This window comes from Lithobates pipiens, unplaced genomic scaffold (genome assembly GCF_037356315.1).
Source record: "Lithobates pipiens isolate NorthernLeopardFrog02 unplaced genomic scaffold, aLitPip1_a1.2 Scaffold_16, whole genome shotgun sequence".
Taxonomy (NCBI): Eukaryota; Metazoa; Chordata; class Amphibia; order Anura; family Ranidae; genus Lithobates; species Lithobates pipiens.
This window is the reverse complement of record NW_027507748.1, coordinates 561084328-561102139: the sequence shown is the minus strand read 5'-3', so window position 1 is coordinate 561102139 and position 17812 is coordinate 561084328. Positions and strand designations below refer to the sequence as shown.

Genomic DNA, 17812 nt, shown 5'->3' with positions numbered 1-17812 from the left:
CAACTTGATAGAACACCTTTGGGAGGAAATAGAGTGGAGACTGTGAGCCAGGCCTTCTCGTCCACATCACTGCCTGACCTCACGAATGCGCTTCTGGAAGAATGGTCAGACATTCCCATAGACATACTCTTAAACCTTGAGGACAGCCTTTCCAGAAGAGTTGAAGCTGTTATAGCTGCAAAGTGTGGGCCTACTCATATTTGAAGCCTACGGACTAAGACTGGGATGCCATTAAAGTTCATGTGCCTGTAAAGGCAGGCGTCCTAATACTTTTGACAATATAATGTATATCAATGTGTGGTGGAGGTATCCTCTGTGCCATTATATGGAGGAGCAGGGAATGATATAACATTTAAAGTAAATATAAACACTTTGAGAAAATGTCCTTATATATTTTATATTCATTAACATGTAACATTGTCTGCTTTGTAAAGGTGAGTTTGGCCAACACAATGCAGGACACTCCAGTCTACTGCAATCTGGAGGATTTGAAGAGGACACATGGAATCCCTCCTAGCCCCACGTATCCTCCTATTGATGTTCGGGATAACTGGGAATATTATGTGGATCCATCAACAGGCAGGAACTTCTTCATTAACACAGAAACTAAAGAGAAAACATGGAAGCCTCCCAGGAGGTCCAGGGACAAGACATCAGTATGTGTGGGTACACTTATGATTATCTTTATCTACCGTTGCGTTATATGCAGAGTGCACGGTTGAGGGGTGTGCTGTGTACAGAGGGAAGGCTTGAAAGGTATGCTGTATATAATATGCAGGGTTGAGGGTAAGGATGACCCGAACAACCCCCCCCCCCCCCCCCAATTTGGTTCGCACCAGAACATGCGAACTAGCAAAAAATGCGGACAAACACACGAACACCGTTAAAGTCTATGGGACACGAACATGAAAAATTAAAAGTGCTCATTTTAAAGGTTTATGTGTAAGTTATTGTCATAAAAAGTGTTTGGGGACCCGGGTCCTGCCCCAGGGGACATGTATCAATGAAAAAAGTTTTAAAAACTGACGTTTTTTTGGGAGCAGTGATTTTAATAATGCTTTAAGTGAAACAATAAAAATGAAATATTCCTTTAACTATCGTGCCTGGGGGGTGTCTATATTATGCCTGTAAAGTTTTCCCGTGTATAGAACAATACCGCAGGAAAATGACATTTCTAAAGGAAAAAAGTCATTTAAAACTGATTGCGGCTGTAATGAATTGTCGGGTCTTGGCAATATAGATAAAACACATTGAAAAAAAATGGCATAGCCCCCCAGTCCATTACCAGGCCCTTTGGGTCTGGCATGAATATTAAGGGGAAACCCGAACCAAAAATTCAAAAACAAATTTCATGGGGGTCCTCCCAAAATCCATGCCAGGCCCTTCAGGTCTGGTATGGAAATTAAAGGGAACCCTGTGCCAAAAAAAGGGCATAGGGGTCCCCCAAAATCCATACCAGATCCTTTAGGTCTGGTATGGATTTTAAGGGGAACCCTGCGCTAAAATAAAAAAAAGTGGCGTAGGGATCCCCCCAGAATCCATACCAGACCCTTATCCAAGCACGCAACCTGGCAGGCCACAGGAAAAGAGGGAGGACAAGAGAGCTGCCCCCCTCCTGAACCATACCAGACCACATGCCCTCAACATGAGGAGGGTGCATTGGAGTAGCCCCCCAAAGCACCTTGTCCCCATATTGATGGGGGCAAGGGCTTCATCCCCACAACACTTGCCCGGTGGTTGTGGGGGGTCTGCGGGCAGGGTGATTATCGGAATCTGCAAGCCACCTTTAACAAGGGGACCCCCCCCAGACCCCGGACTCCTCCCCATGGGAATTGGTAACGGGTACATTGTACCATTTCACAAAAAAAGGTGTCAAAAATAGTAAAAAAGACAGGAGACACTTTGGGACAAGTCCTTTATTAAAAGATAAAAAAATAAAAATGTGCCACAATGCAAATCCAACTCACGCCGCCCGACGAGCCAAAAAAAAAAAAAAAAAAAAGCTGCAACAGCTCCGCCTCCATGGAAGGCTCCCGTTGAGTAATGCTTCTTCTCGGTGACAGCTGTTATATATCTGAGGGTGGCGCCACTCCGTGACGTAAACAGGCGATCCCGCCTTCCTCTGATGCCACATGGCCCTCAGCTATATAACAGGAAAATAAATATACTGCAGGTGATGTGAACTGGGACTAAGGCCGCGTACACATGGGCGGATTGTCTGCCCAACTTAGTCCGCTGAACCATGTTTCAGCGGACAATCCGCTCGTGTGTGGGCTTCAGCGGACTTTTTCAGCGGACAGTCTGACGGACTTAGTCTTTCGGAATTTCCGTAATTTTGTCCGTCCAAACTTGGTTTTGTCCGTCCAAACTTGGTTCCATTCACATGAATGCTTTTTTTCATGCTATTTGCTTTTTGTAGAAACGCAGGGCATTTTTGTTAAGATAGGTTCCTCTGGAACATGTTCACATCAATGCATTTTTGTGTCTCTGCATTTTTTGGAAAGGGTCAGTGACTTTTTTAAACGCAAAACGGTGTTTTGCTTTTTTGGTTCAATAGACTTCAATAGAGAAGCTGCTGAAAAGCATGTAGTGCGCGTTTACCATGTTTTACCGTGTTTTTTCCACAATTTGCAGTTTTAAATCTAACCAACAACAAATTTTTTCCCTCCAAAAAAGCATAAAAACCTCAAAACGCAAATTGAGCAAAATCGCTGTAAAAACACAGTAAAACATGCGGAAGGCACAGCAAAAAGCACTGCAGAAACTCTCAAAAGCAATATGCATTGATGTGAATCGAGCCTATATGCACCAAAACTATGTTATATAGGAACTTATAGTACCTAAACAATCCAATCAATCTGTGATCAATCAGGCAGGCCCTTGGACTGCATAGCTGTTGGTAGATCAAAAGGAAATGGCACAGTTAGATAATAACATGTGTAGTGAGTTTTATCAGAATACCAAGATTCAAGGTTTAGTAGATTTGGGAAAGTGGGATGATTTCTTTCAATGCATCCGATTAAGGAATTTAGGTACAGTCCAACGTATAGATCATAGGGAAATCATGAAAAAAGAGCAGTGTCGTTATAGAAGAATTCTGCTGGCAAACAGACTTCGTCTAGAAATAAAACCAATAAAATACATAATTCTGGCATCACACTGTTATCTAGAAGGAGAATTCATTGACAACAGATATTGATGCCATGATCCACACAGAATGCAAATATTAGGACATACCTTAAAAGGAAAACAAAGAAAGGGATAAAGTGCCAGAAAGAGAAAATAAGAGTGGGGAAGAGGGGGGAGGAAAGTGGGGAGGAACCCAGAGGACAAAGAGTGTAACTTGTTGACCTAAATAACTGCCTAGGAGCAGCTACAGCCACTAAACATCAATATGCACACAGCTAGCAAATGGACTCCAGATCTTCTCAAATCGTGGACTCCAGATCTTCTCAAGCCATTTATTGTTCTCTTTAATAGTTAGAAATTCTGGATGTAACCCTTTAGAACAAGCCGTGCACAGTTCACATGGCCTTTGCTGCTAAACTGCAGACAGGAAACAAAACACTATTACAGGAAAAAACACATGGAGCATACCATAGATGCAGCTACAAACTTTTAAACACTGTCATCTACTGGTTGAAAAATATTGAAAAATATATCTCTACTAAATAATAATGTACAGTAGTTGTTGCCCAAAATACAATTCTGTATTCCAACAGCCCAATTCAACAACTAATCCTTATATTAGTCCCATTTCAGTTCTATAAATCTTTTTCTTGTAAGTGGTTTTCTCAAATGCTGTGATCCACTTTTGGTTTTCATGTGTTGGACAATTTTGCATCTCATCGCATGAATCTGGCTCTGGTTCTAATGCTACTCAAGCAACTTAGGACAGATGTTTGGCTGGGATGCATTTATTGCTTCTGGTGGATTTCCTGATTCAAGCCTCTTGTGGCCTGGTTTCTTTTACAGCATTTGGATTGTCAGTGTTAATTTATATTTCTGTGTTACTTTATTGCGTATCTTCATGTGACACTGACTGAGGTGTTTGTGTTATTTCATGAAATTTTGAACATACTAAAGTATCATTGACAATTACACTTCTACTAATGGTGTAGAATTCTGTATCGCTTTTGCGATTCACTGTACCCCACAAGTACATCTTCCTTTGCGCAAGCATCCAGTTTTGTACTTTTTCTTTTCAGGTGTGCACATAGGCTTTGCTTCCAAACATATTTATACAGAATTTTCCCATTCCACAGTACATATGAAGTTTTCTTAGTTGATTTTGGAGATACCATGAGGTCATAATTGCCTCCCCGCAGTATGTAGTTGGTATATCTGCATCAAACAACATGGTTCTTCCACTCTCACACAGAGTACGGTTCATTCTTTCTGCAACCCAATTTTGTTCTGGGCTGTATGGTACAGTAGTTTGAAATATTAGACAAAAAAATTTAGGTAGTGACGCTGCTAAATAGTATGCGATTTAATACATCAGTCCAACAATAAGTCCTTGAAGTGGATACTCAGTATATGTGGAGGGGGAGAAATGAAGAGGGGAGACCTGTATAGATTACTTTAGCAGTCCAAAACAACCTTGGCAGCCTTTGAGGGAGGAGCTGAAAGCAGACTCCAGATATGCAAATGAAAAGAGAAACACAGGTACCTCTAGGTTAGAACTGCAAATATTTTAATGAAATACAGGTGCATTATCTACTTACATGGAGGTTAAGGAAGTAAGGCATGAGTCCATCCACACTGACGTGGCGTTCACTGCAGAGTAGTGTTCTGAACAGCTGATTTTTCTGCCTTTGGGGGAGAAATCCTAGCCAGCAGGATCTCTGGGACCAAGGCGATTAAACTGAGGCTTGGATCAGGCTAATGGTGAGGGCTGGAAAGCGGCGCTAGGCGTGATGATGTCACTAGTGGTTTGCAACAGCATTTCGGATCATGCGCACTGGTAGATGGGACTCAGGGCACGCTCCTTTGTCAAGCTTGTGAGACTTTGGCTGATAACAGCCTTATATGTGCCCCGGGACACTGCCATCTAGTGGAAAGGATACTTTCCAACATGAAATACCCAGAGCTAAAACAATATACAGTAGATATCAACAGACTGTTAGCCGCCTATGGTAAAAAAATTCTAACAATAACATATTGAGCATAAAATCAATCTAAATAACACTACAGAATTTTGCATTCATTTCTTTACGAAATTAATAGTATGTGTCTGGGGGGGTTGGGAGAGGAAAATAAAATTTATATGGGAAGATGCATGAAATTATGACTACTATGTATGCATGTAAATAAAGTGTAACTGTATATCACACAGAGGCCAGTAGTATCTAGATACCTTTTGCAAAGCAATGATTTTTATTATAAATATATGCAATAATAGAATTTATATGCACTAATATTTTCTAAATAAATATCTGGAAAATAGAATTTCTCCCAGAGGCCTTAGAATAATAAAAAACTGCTCTTTTCTGGGAATTGAGGATTCCAAAGAATGCCACAACATCTCTAAATTTTGGTACAGCAAAATTGATTGACATCTTGGTTAAACATAGATTAGCCAGATATGAACAACTAACCCATCAGGTCCAAATACTTTCACAAGAGATTAGCGATATTGGCCAAAAGGTCCCCCTATCTTGGCTTGATATTCTGAAAAGAAATACCAAAGAACAGGAAAATGACCGTATTAACAACAAATTAGGTAAATTTAGACGAGATCTGAAAAACTATACTAGCGACAAGGTCATGTGGATGATCAAGCCTATAGTACATATCAAAAACCTTCAGTACGTCACATCATCCATCCACTTCTCCCTCCTTTGATCTCTCACACACTCATTAATCACAACCAGACCCTCAGGTCCAATCCCTCTAGAGGTTCTAATCACATTAACAAAAAACAACATAGTTAAAAAAATAACAAAAAAGCGACAAAGATATAACATCAGACACCAAAGTTCCCTAGAGGAAATTGTTTACAAAAATTCTACAATCGGAATCATCTGGCTAATATTCCACACACCGAATTAAGTTACAAAAATAAATATTAACAACAACTTTAACAATATCAACATAAAGCATATTTCATCGATATGACTGTGATAACTAAATATGGATAAAATATGATTGCCTACTATAGGCACTGTACACATCATTACTGCCTTGTTAAAGGGGTTGTAAACCCTCATGGTTTTTCATTCTATGCATTAAGGTGAAAAACCTTCTGTAGTGCTGCAGCCCCCCCCCCCCCCCTGTTGGCATCATCTACCCGGGAACGAGCACACCAGATCGAGCTGGTGTCTTGTGTCCTGATTGGATAAATTGATAGAAGCGCAGCTATTGGCTCCCGCTGCCGTCAATCAAATCCAATGATGAAGCGCTGGGGGCCGAGTCCTGCATTCTGTGTGTCCACCAAGGAGAGCACTTCTCCAACGTGGACACTCGATGCGGGGAGGAGCCACCAGCGTCACTGAGGGACCCCAGAAGAGGAGGACCAGGGCCACTCTGTGCAAAATGAACTGCACAGTGGAGGTAAGTATGACATGTTTGTTGTTTTAATAAAAAAATATAAAAAATGAGGGTATACAATCCCTTTCAGTAAATATTTTAATGCTATATTAAATATAGCTATATATATATATATATATATATATATATATATATATATATATACATATACATATACATATATAATATACAGCTCCATACCCACCCTCAGCTTATTTCCACTCGCCTAATGCGAGCAGTGGAAATTTTGAATTCTGTTATATACCATTGTAATGTTCAGCTTGTAATTGTGTTCTCTGTTTAATCAGGCTGTTACCCCTCCCATCGACTTGGAGTCATCAGAAGATGGTGAAGATCCAGGCTCCACATCTCAGTCAGAGGTGAGGTGTGGCTGTGCTGACTGCACTAGAAATAATGATCTTGGGAAATCCCATGCAGTGGGTGTGTGTGTGTATTTGTGCATATTTTCATATTTCATGTAAAAGGCTTGCCTATAGAAGGAATATATCAAAAGTGCGCATCTGGAATATGAGCGCGTGCTACTCTTAGCAGTAGTGACTTTCGATGTTACCAAACAAAATTGTTCCTATATGGACATAATTACAATCAGGGGTAAGGATGAGCTCCGGCGTGTTCGCATACTCCACGTGCAGAGCTTGGCAGGAAGTCGCGCAGCGCTGCGCTAATCACAGGCAGTGAGCCATTGCCCCGATGCGCGGCTGCAGAGATCGGCCAATGTCTCACTGACTGTGATTAGCGCAGCGCTGCACCGACTTCCTGCCGGGCTTTACACATGGAGTATGCGAACACGCCGGAGCTTTTCCCTAACCAGGAGATAGGCAAAGCCATCAGATGATCTAGATTGGACAAAACAGTTTTATACTATGCACAGTGAATATGAATTCACGCCGCTTTACCGCCGTCGCCCGCCCCAGTGTAAAAGTAGTCTTATAGTTAAAGTGGGAGTCCAGGCTCTAACTACAGTGCCTTGAAAAAGTTAAAAAGAAATTATATTTACATTTCATAGAATGAAGAGCTTAGAAACCCACATAGGTGGACCTAATGCAGGATCCTTACTCCACAGTTCACAGTGCAGAGAATACTGACTGCATTGCAAACCCAGTGTGCCAAGAACTTCTTAGCACTGCTGCCTCTCTCATAAAGTGTTTTCAATTATATATCAATAATATCTTGTTTTTTCTAAATGATATTTAGTGTCAAAAATGAAGCATAAAAAAAAAAAGGAATCACTTATTCTGGTCCCGACATTCTGGTATAATTTGCAATAAGCTATCAGTGTGGAAATGTGTATTTGCAAACCCTACTTCCTGCTGTTATTATATCTTATCTTTTCATTTGAAAGAAAATTATCTGAAATAAAGCCAACATGCGCACCATTACTATAAATAAAGCTATTAGGGCTATGTTGTAATCTGAGCTAAAGCCTGCAATCACCTTACAAAACAACCTTTAAAAATGTACTTTTTTGTGGATATATATAAAACTGAACCAGATGTGAGGATTGTTCTTTCTTAGATGGATGTTGGCAGAAAGGTTTTGATCATATGTTGTATTCAGACTATAAATTGTGACAATCAAACTATTTTTAATGAAGCCTATACCTCCATTAATTTCCGTACAACCAGTCTGTCTGATATGTTGCACAATATTACTGCCGACGGCTACTGCCACTAGTAGTAATCATTGTGTTCTGCGGGCTGAGAAGGCTCCCTGCTGGCAGAACACAATAGTACTGTGGTAGTTTTTCCACTATCAACACTGACTGTGCTGATGGGGGACACAGGTTGCAGGAAAACAACATTTTATAATTTATGGCTTGCCTTACTGGCTGTTTCTCAGCACTGCAGCTCAGGTCTTTGTTATACACACCTGAATTTATTAGTGGATTTTAACCGTTTGCCACTCACCCACAGTCCTTTTACTGTTGATAGGCATCACAGCCAGGCTAGGTGACATACTGATACACCCTTGGGGTGTGCAGTGGCATGATCCCATGACCACTCTGTTTGTAGCGCTGTACCTGGCTGCTGTGAGTGGCTGGGGTATCATGTGAAAGCTATAATTGGTCATAGCAATCACATGATTACAATGTCAGCAAAATAGTTATGAATGGCTTCCATTCATGACTGTAATATGATTCTGTGATTGGCCCACAGCTATCACATAGTACCTGGGCCAGTAGCAGCACCCTGTACCATGTGATTGGCTGTTGCCAATCATAGCATGTCAACAGTAAGCAAGCTGTCATGAATGGAAAGCCATTCATGACAGTTAATTGTTGCATATAATAGTGATCATCACTGCTATAACAAAAAAAAAATGTGTAAAAAAAAGAAATAAATCCCTGATCACCCTTCCCTTCCAAAGTAGTACAGTGTCCTTATGGTGATACTGAACTACTCTGATGAGTGTATGTAAAACAAATAAAAAGAAAAAAAAGAAAATAATGTTAAAACAAAGAAAAAAGTTATAGTTATGATATCATTTTTTTTCCCATACTATCAACAGTCAGTATCCCTGATCATCATTACACCAATCATTTGATGACATTGAACTGTACTTGTAGCAGTATTTTAAAACAAATGTGAAAAAAACACACATTTTAAATTTCTTAATTTTCCACAAAATTGTAACAAAAAAATGACATCTTCAAAAAACTAACCATGACTCTTACTAAATACCTCGGACAGACTACTTTCCAAAAAGGGGTCATTTGGGGGGTGTTTGTACTGTCCTAACATTTTAGATACTTTTTAGAGGCATCCAACTCCCACTTCATCCTGGGGCTCCATGGCACCAGAATGAAGTTCACCTCTCGCCCCTCCCTCCCTGCAATCTTCTGGGACACGTCACAGGTCCCAGAAGATTGCCTGGCCATTCACAGCCGGGCACCCACAGTTAGAATGCCGGTGCCATGGAGAGCAGGGGGAGAGGAGTGGGGCTTTGTACGCCTGCATTGCTGGACCGTGGGACAGTGTTTGATTATTACAATTCAGCAGCTACACGTTTTGTAGCTGCTGACTTAAAAAAAAAATTTTTTTGGACGAAACTCCACTTTAACCTGTTTTTAATACTATTCAATCCTTTTTTTTTCTTTTTTTTAGCCCTGTTGGGGGGGGGGGGGGGGTTTGCTTTGCTGAGACATCTCCCTTTTGAGACAGGGAAAGGGACTGAGGACACAGATTCCCCAGTCCCTTTCTCTGTAGCCTCAGCTGCACTGAAGATGAATGGACAGGAGACAGCGGCTCCTCTCCATTCATAAACTGAAGCATCGGGAATATAGTTTACGATGCGCAGTGACAGTGATCACTGACTGTGAATTCGGAAAAGGAAGGAGCCGGTAAATTACATATTTACTGGCTCCTTCCTCTGTTCTCCATCCTGAGAGATCAAGGAGGGGGCTGAGGAGCACAGAAGGGGACTGGAGCATGGAAGGGGACTGGAGCACAGAGGGGGACCAGAGCACAGAGGGGGACCAAAGCACAGAGGGGGACCGAAGCACAGAGAGGGACCGAAGCACAGAGAGGGACCAAGGAGCACAGAGGGGGACTGGAGCATTGAGGGGGACTGAGGAGCATAAGGGGGGACTGGAGGAGGATATGGGGGACAGTCAAGGACAATCATTGTGGCACTGGGGGGTGACAATCACCAATCTCCCTGTATACATTTCAATATTTACCAGCTCCCTCCTCCACTCTCCATTCTGACAGATCGAGGACAGAGGGGGAGGAAGAGCATGGAGGGGGACTGAAGCACGGAGGGGGTCGGGAGCACAAAGGGGGACTGGAGCACGGAGTGGGACCAGAGCATGGGGTGGGACCCGAGCACAGAGGGGGACCGGAGCATGGAGTGGGACCGGAGCAAGAAGGGGGACCGGAGCAAGAAGGGGGACCGGAGCACGGAGGGGGACCGGAGCACGGAGGGGGACCGGAGCACAGAGGGGGACCAGAGCTCAGAGGGGGACCAGAGCATGGAGGGGGACTGAAGCATGGAGGGGGACTGGAGTACAGAGGGGAACCAGAGCATGGAGCACAGAGGAAGACTGGAGCACAGAGGGGGACCGGAGCATGGGGTGGGACCCAAGCACAGAGGGGACCGGAGCACAGAGGGGGACCAAGGAGCACAGAGGGGGACCAAGGAGCACAGAGGGGGACTGGAGCATGGAGTGGGACACAAGAACAGAGGGGACTGAAGCACGGAGAGGGACTGAAGCATGGAGGGGGACTGAGGAGCACAGAGGGGGACCAGAGCATGGAGGGGGACTGAAGCACAGAGAGGGTCGGGAGCACAAAGGGGGACTGGAGCATGGAGTGGGACCAGAGCATGGGGGGGACCCGAGCACAGAGGGGGACCGGAGCATGGAGTGGGACCAGAGCAAGAAGGGGGACCAGAGCAAGAAGGGGGACCGGAGCACGGAGGGGGACCGGAGCACAGAGGGGGACCGGAGCACAGAGGGGGACCGGAGCACAGAGGGGGGACCAGAGCTAAGAGGGGGGACCAGAGCTCAGAGGGGGACTGAAGCATGGAGGGGGACTGGAGTACAGAGGGGGACCGGAGCATGGACGGGGACTGGAGCACAGAGGGTGACCGGAGCATGGGGTGGGACCCAAGCACAGAGGGGACCGAAGCACGGAGAGGGACTGGAGCACAGAGGGGGACCAAGGAGCACAGAGGGGGACTGGAGCATGGAGTGGGACACAAGAACAGAGGGGACCGAAGCACGGAGAGGGACCGAAGCATGGAGGGGGAAAGAGGAGCACAGAGGGGGACCAGAGCATGGAGGGGGACCGAAGCACAGAAGGGGACCAAGAAGCACGGAGGGGGCCCGGAGGAGGGCTTGGGGGACAGTCAGGGATGAGGGCGCTGGGGGGGAGTTACAATCATCGATCTCCCTGTATACATTTTAATAAAGCAGCTGAAAGCGGCAGGGGGAGAGGAGGAGAAGCGGCTGTCAGATGCTTTATTGAAATCTATACAGAGAAATCGGTGATTGTAACTGCCCCCCAGCACCGATCGTCCCTGACTGTCCAGGTATCGGATTAAGCATTGGAGCATTTGCCCGAGTGCAAGTATTCGGGAAAATACTCTGTGTCGGCACCGATACTGATATTAGTATCGGTATCAGTGCAACCCTAGTATTTAGCAGTTTATATTTACTAAAATTATTGCATTTCCATGTTCTGTGTACTGTGGGAGACCAGATATAGTGAATGCAAGGTTCTGGATTTAGTAACACTTTAATTACTTGCCTACCGAGGCAATTTTGAAATTACATTTTGCACGCATGTCAGAATCAGCATTTTGTGCTAGAAATTACTTTAAAACCCCATAAAGGTAGACATTTCTTGAAAGCAGAGAAGAATAGCCTGAAGAATAAAAAAGTTGGTGGTTTAATATTTTATGTCGCACAACATTTGCGCAGCTATTTGTCAAACACATATTTTCAGGAAATAATACACTAGAGTGAATTTTAGTTCAAGCCAACACAATGTTATACTCAGCTGTTTTGTAAAATCTGAAAGTCATGTAAATAGACACCAAACATGACAAACCTTTAAATTGTATATGTCCATGAAATCGCAAAAAAATGGTACCCAAAAATCTCCATAGGCAACGCTTTAAAAGCAAGTTATCAGTTTAGAGTAGGGGTGGGGTGTGGGGACACACTTTCAGAGCCCAAAAAAATGATTGGGCATTCATCCAGATCACTTTTATCTGAAAGCCCCTTTTCTGGTTGTTAAAGATGGTACCACACAAAAACAGACATTTTATTTGCCGTAGAACAATACTAACAAAGCTGAAAACAAACAAAAAAAAAGGACAAATTCTGAAAAATCAGGATCAGTTGAAAACTATTGTAATAGTTGATTTCAGACATCAGATGATGTAAGTCAGTGTGTTGAATTGAGTGTTCATTTTGCAGTGGTGGTATTGCTCTTGTCTCTTCCTTCCTGTTTGTAAACCGCAAGTCTCATGTCGTTAGCCACTGCAGGAAATATTCTCTATATGTTGTATCACTTATTTCAAGCGTGAAGTTTCCACGGGGATGCCATATAACTCTCTCAACTCAGACAGAGCCAACTTTGCTTCTGCATCAGCGCCAAACTCCAGCCAAACATCCAGATACATTAGTAAAATACATACTGTATATGTTTACTGGTTTAGCTGCTTGGGTTTTTATTTTACAAAAGGCAAATACACTTTGCACTACAAGTGCACTGCAAGTACACTTTGAGGTGCAGTCGTTGTATATCTGAGGGGGACATCCAAGGAAAATAAAAAACAGCATTTGTAAGTGATTGGATGATAAAATCTGCAGAGCTTCCCCTCATTTCAGATCTACCCCTTAGATTTACAGCGACTGCGCTTCCAAGCTGGATTTTACTTATTTTTGCACTCTTCACAGCCAGACTTGTGATGCATATAGTTCCCGAAATTAGCAATTCATCTACCTGGTGCAGCAATTCAGCTTTTTATGTCCACGGTCTGTCTGCAGCCTCCTCTTTGGACAATGAATCATCAACAACATTATCTGAATTCTGTGAGCAGGGAGCTCAGCTAGGGGGCAGTGTTGTGCTCAGGGCGTGTTGGGATTAGGAACCAAATCCACATGTTCAAGCTCACCAGGAAGCTGTGACCTGTACTAGGCCAATTATCTGTGGCGGGAGGATTCCCCGCTCAGCACGCGGCTGTGTCCTGTGATTCTAGTTTCAACATGCCTGAGCTCATCACTGATAGGAAGCAGTATTGTTTAAAGTGGTAGTAAACCAGAAAATAAAAAAAAAGGAAAAAAAAAACCCCTGCAAGGCAAAGGTATAATGAGCTAGTATGCAGCGCATACTAGCTCATTATCAAATACTTACCTCAGAACGAAGCCCCCGTATCGGTGCCCAGTCCACGCGGAGGGAGCTGACATCTTGTGTGTCTTCCGGGTTCACGGCTCCGGTCACTCCCGTGCACAGGCGCATGAGTTTTCTTCCCAGTAAGGTCCGGCAATGCTGCCTTCAGCCAGGCATTCAGAGCACATGTGCCGCTGACGTCAGCGGCTGCATGCATAGGGAATATCTCCTAAACTGTACAGGTTTAGGAGATATTAATTTTATAGGTAAGCCTTATTATAGGCTTACCTGTAGGTAAAAGTGTAAAATTTGAGTATACAACCGCTTCAAGCTAGGAAATCACATAGGGATTTTACAGTTTAGCAAAGAACACGTCACAAAAGTCAAACTCATAACTATTTTGGCAGGCAAAACATATACCTATTTCAACCAAATCTTAAGCTGTCCAGAGTTCACCTCTAATGTGTTACTAAGCCCACAACAGTAAAATCAGTCTGTATATGCAGTAAAGCATGCTTGTTATACACTGTGGAACCTAAGCGGTTAATTGTGCACATCTCCTGATAGAACAGAGGCTTGGGGGCACTCTGCGCATGTTCCATGTGGTGTGTATTGCTAGAGAGTTGTTTTTTTTCCTGGGAGGGTGCATGTGATCAGCATAGAGCCAATCGGCACTGTCCAGAGGGTTAGGGGTCCTGCAGCCTCATAGGAAAGTCAAAGGAGAATGAAGATTCCTCCTACAAGCTTTAACCAGTGCTCGGCTGGACACTGATAGAAGTCACAAGACTGCTATATACTGCTGATGAGAAAGATATTTAGCAGTTTATATTTACTAACATAATTATATTTAAATGTTCTGTGTACTGTGGGAGACCAAATATAGTGAATCCAGGGTCCTGGGTTTAGTAACACTTTTATGCCGCGTACACACAATTGGAAATTCGGCCAGCAAAAGACGAAAAGACGGATGAGAGCTTTTGGTTGGAAAATGCGACCGTGTGTATGCTCTATCAGACTTTTTCTGGCCAAATTCCCGCCTGCAAAAGATTGAGGGCATGCTCTCAATTTTTCGGTCGGAAAAAGTTCTGATCAGAAATTCCGATCGTCTGTAGCAATTCTGACACGCAAAATTCCAAAGCATGCTCGGAAACAATCGACACATTAAACTTAATTTTCTCGGCTCGTCGTAGTGTTGTACATCACCGCGTTCTTGACGGTCAAAAGTTCAGCAAACTTTTGTGTGACTGTGTGTATGCAAGCCAAGCTTGAGCGGAATTCCATCGGAAAAACCATCCAAGATTTTTCTGACGGAAAATCTGCTTGTGTGTAGGGGGCATAAGGCTACTTGCACACTAGGCATTTAGCCCATGTGTATCCTGTCCTGGTGGTTCAGTGCACCCAGGAGGCGCAGCTGCAGCATCCAGCCCTGCTGCCTGCAGCTTGTCAATGTCTATGAAAGGAAGAAATACACTGTGACTGGATGGGGGTGTACAAAATGTACTCCCCTTTAGGGCCCTATTCAGAATACATGCTTTCCAGGCATAGGTCCCTGAATGCATATGTGCCTGTATTATTTTCAAGGCATGTACATTTACTAAAATCCAAGTGAGGAAAATTTAGTGCAGCTCTGTATAAAAACCAATCAGCTTCCAGCTTTATTGTCAAAGCTTAATTGAACAAGCTTAAGTCAGAAGCTGATTGGCTACAATGCACAGCTGCATCAGATTCTGAGTGCTTCAGTTTTAGTAAATGTCCCCCTCTGTGTTTGGACATGGGTGTTTGAACATTGTGGTCGGCCCTTGTCCAATCACAGAACAGTTTGCATTCTTATAATCTGAGGAGCTTCACTCTTAGTTGCTGTGCTGCAGTTCTATTTGTCAGTTTCAGCAACAGAAGTTCATCAATTACATCACACAGATGTTGGCTGTCTGAGTACAGTAGCCGACAGGAGGGATTCCTCCATTAACACTCTGGTGTGGATGGGGGATTTGATAAATTTATATATCGTGTACAGATACATACATATACACAGAAACTTTTAAATTATTTTAAAGAAATGTAAACACTTTTAAATGTATAATAACATTTTTGGATGTTTTAATACATTTGACATCTTATGGCAGAGACAGTCAGAGGGAAAGAGAGGAGGGTGGGGGAGGGGGGGGGGTGAGATAAAGAAGGGAGAGAAGGGGGGGCGAGATGGAGAGAGAGAGAGAGAGAGAGATAGGGGGGGAAAGAGGGAGGGGCAGAGAGAGAGAGGGGGTGAGAGAGAGATAGAGAGGGGGGAGAGAGGGGGAGAGAGAGGGGCAGAGAGAGAGAGAGAGGGGATGAGAGAGAGAGATAGGGAGAGGGGGTGAGAGAGACAGAGAGGGGTGAGAGAGAGGGGAGAGAGAGAAAGCGGTGGTGAGAGAGAGTGGGTGTGAAGAAAAAATGAAAAAAATGTGGGACTTTATATAAAGCACAAGGCATGTTAAACCAAGCGCTTCCATCCCTGGTTACTGAGCAATAAGGGTAAGGGTTTGGACTTTATATGAAGCATACAGCCAGGGAGACAACACAGAAAAAATGTGTCTGGCGAGTACACAGTAGTAGAGTTAGAACTGTATACGTTACATAAAGGCAAATTGCATAACAAAATATAGTCAATAAGCCCGGGTTCACACATGTGCGTTGCAAAATGAAGCTCCGGTTTCACTTTAAAGATACTTAATGTGATTGTAGCCGTATTAGTGCAATTGTGACAGAGAAAATTGAGTACTGTCCGTGATACTTTTTTAATTTGCACTAACATACAATTTTTCAGGACAAGCTTTCGGGTATGTCCCCTTCTTCAAGGTCCAAGCAGTACTCTTGGACCTTGAAGAAGGGGACATACCCGAAAGCTTGTCCTGAAAAATTGTATGTTAGTGCAAATAAAAAAAGTATCACGGACAGTACTTCAAAGATAAAAATCAGTTGTTCAGAGGTTCCTCTGCATTTTAGCTGCGGATCAGTGAGCAAGGGGGGGGGGGGGGGAGAGGAGGGAGGTGTAGTGAGGAGAAGGAGAGAATTCGTGTTCAGAAGAGAATGCATCTGCGAATCAGATGCGTTCCCATAGCAGATAATGGGCTTGTAATTCGCAGCGCAATGCCCAGAAAACACACACGTTTTTTGTGCAATGCACAGTGCGAATGCAACTCACATATGTGAACTAGATGCATTCAAATTGATGTATTTTAAAATGTTCTGCGAATTGGATGTGGTATAAGCCAATCAATATACGCCTATTGTGATTTTTTTAAACAAAAATATATAGAAGAATACATATTGGCCTAAACGGATGAATACATGTATTTGTTTATAATTTTTTTGGATATGTTTTATAGCAAAAAGTAAAAAAAAACTGTCGCTCTTTATTTATAGCTCAAAAAATAAAAACTGCAGAGGTGATCAAATACCACCAAAAGAAAGCTCTATTTGTGGGAAAAACAGGATGTCAATTTTGAAGTACAAAAAATTAAAAGATTATTGAAGTGGGTCTGTCTATAGAAGGAGAAGGAGAAAAAATGGAGTAGAAAAATAAATACCCAATACTACTTACAAATATGCTTATGAGTCTGGAGGGCTGAACACTGGCCTAAAAGGTCATCAGCCCCGGGAGCTGAGGTGGGGTCACCCCAAAGCACAAGGATAAAAACCAGAAGAAGACAACAGTCCCCCTATTTTTATTATCTTTTAGTACATTTTTTTTATAAACACCTATTCTACGTCTGCTCCTGAAGAGTGGCAGAAGCCATGAAACGCGTTGAGATATTAGATGCCTCTACCCTTGTTTACACTACAAGATTGTTACCATTAATTTACTGATTATGCCATGCCGGATTGTAACAATCAATTAAGGTTATGTTTACCACATTGTGGAGACACATAATAATGAGTTCGGTCTTTTATGATTTTTACAATATGAACTAATATGTCACTATACTATCATGTGATTATATCTTGTATGAAAAAAAACATTTATTGACTATATTTTGTTGTTATGCAATTTGCATTTATGCAACGTATACAGTTCTAACTCACTATGTACCTGCCAGACACATTCTTGGTATGTTATCTCCTTGGCTGCATGCTTCATATAAAGTCCAAACCCTTACCGTTATTGCTCAGAGAGAGAGGGGTGTGAGAGAGAGAGGGTAAAAGAGAGGGAGGAAGAGGGTGAGTGAGGGAGAGAGAAAAGGTGAGAGAGATAGGGTGTGAGAGAAATGGGATGAGAGAGAAATGGGATGAGAGAGAGGGGTGATGAGAGAGAGAGAGAAGAGGGTGTGAGAGAGAGAAGAGGGTGAAAGAGAGAGCAGGGGGTGAAAGAGAGTAGGGGGTGAGAGAAAGGGAATGAGAGGGGGTCATAGCGAGAAGGGGGTGAGAGAGAGAGAAGGGGATGA

At 43.1% G+C, this 17812-nt stretch overlaps 1 protein-coding gene across 7 annotated transcripts in view; it reads left to right on the top strand.

Moving 5' to 3' along the window:
- Positions 1 to 17812, top strand: part of ARHGAP9 (Rho GTPase activating protein 9) — a 171478-nt gene that overhangs the window by 52009 nt on the left and 101657 nt on the right. For 5 of the 7 annotated variants that reach the window (XM_077483597.1, XM_077483596.1, XM_077483594.1 and 2 more), the window contains 2 exons: positions 435 to 662; positions 6840 to 6911. In XM_077483597.1, the coding sequence (XP_077339723.1) occupies positions 435 to 662; positions 6840 to 6911 (300 nt within the window). The remainder of the gene's footprint in view (positions 1 to 434; positions 663 to 6839; positions 6912 to 17812) is intronic. The other 2 variants (XM_077483595.1, XM_077483598.1) reach the window with 2 other exon arrangements.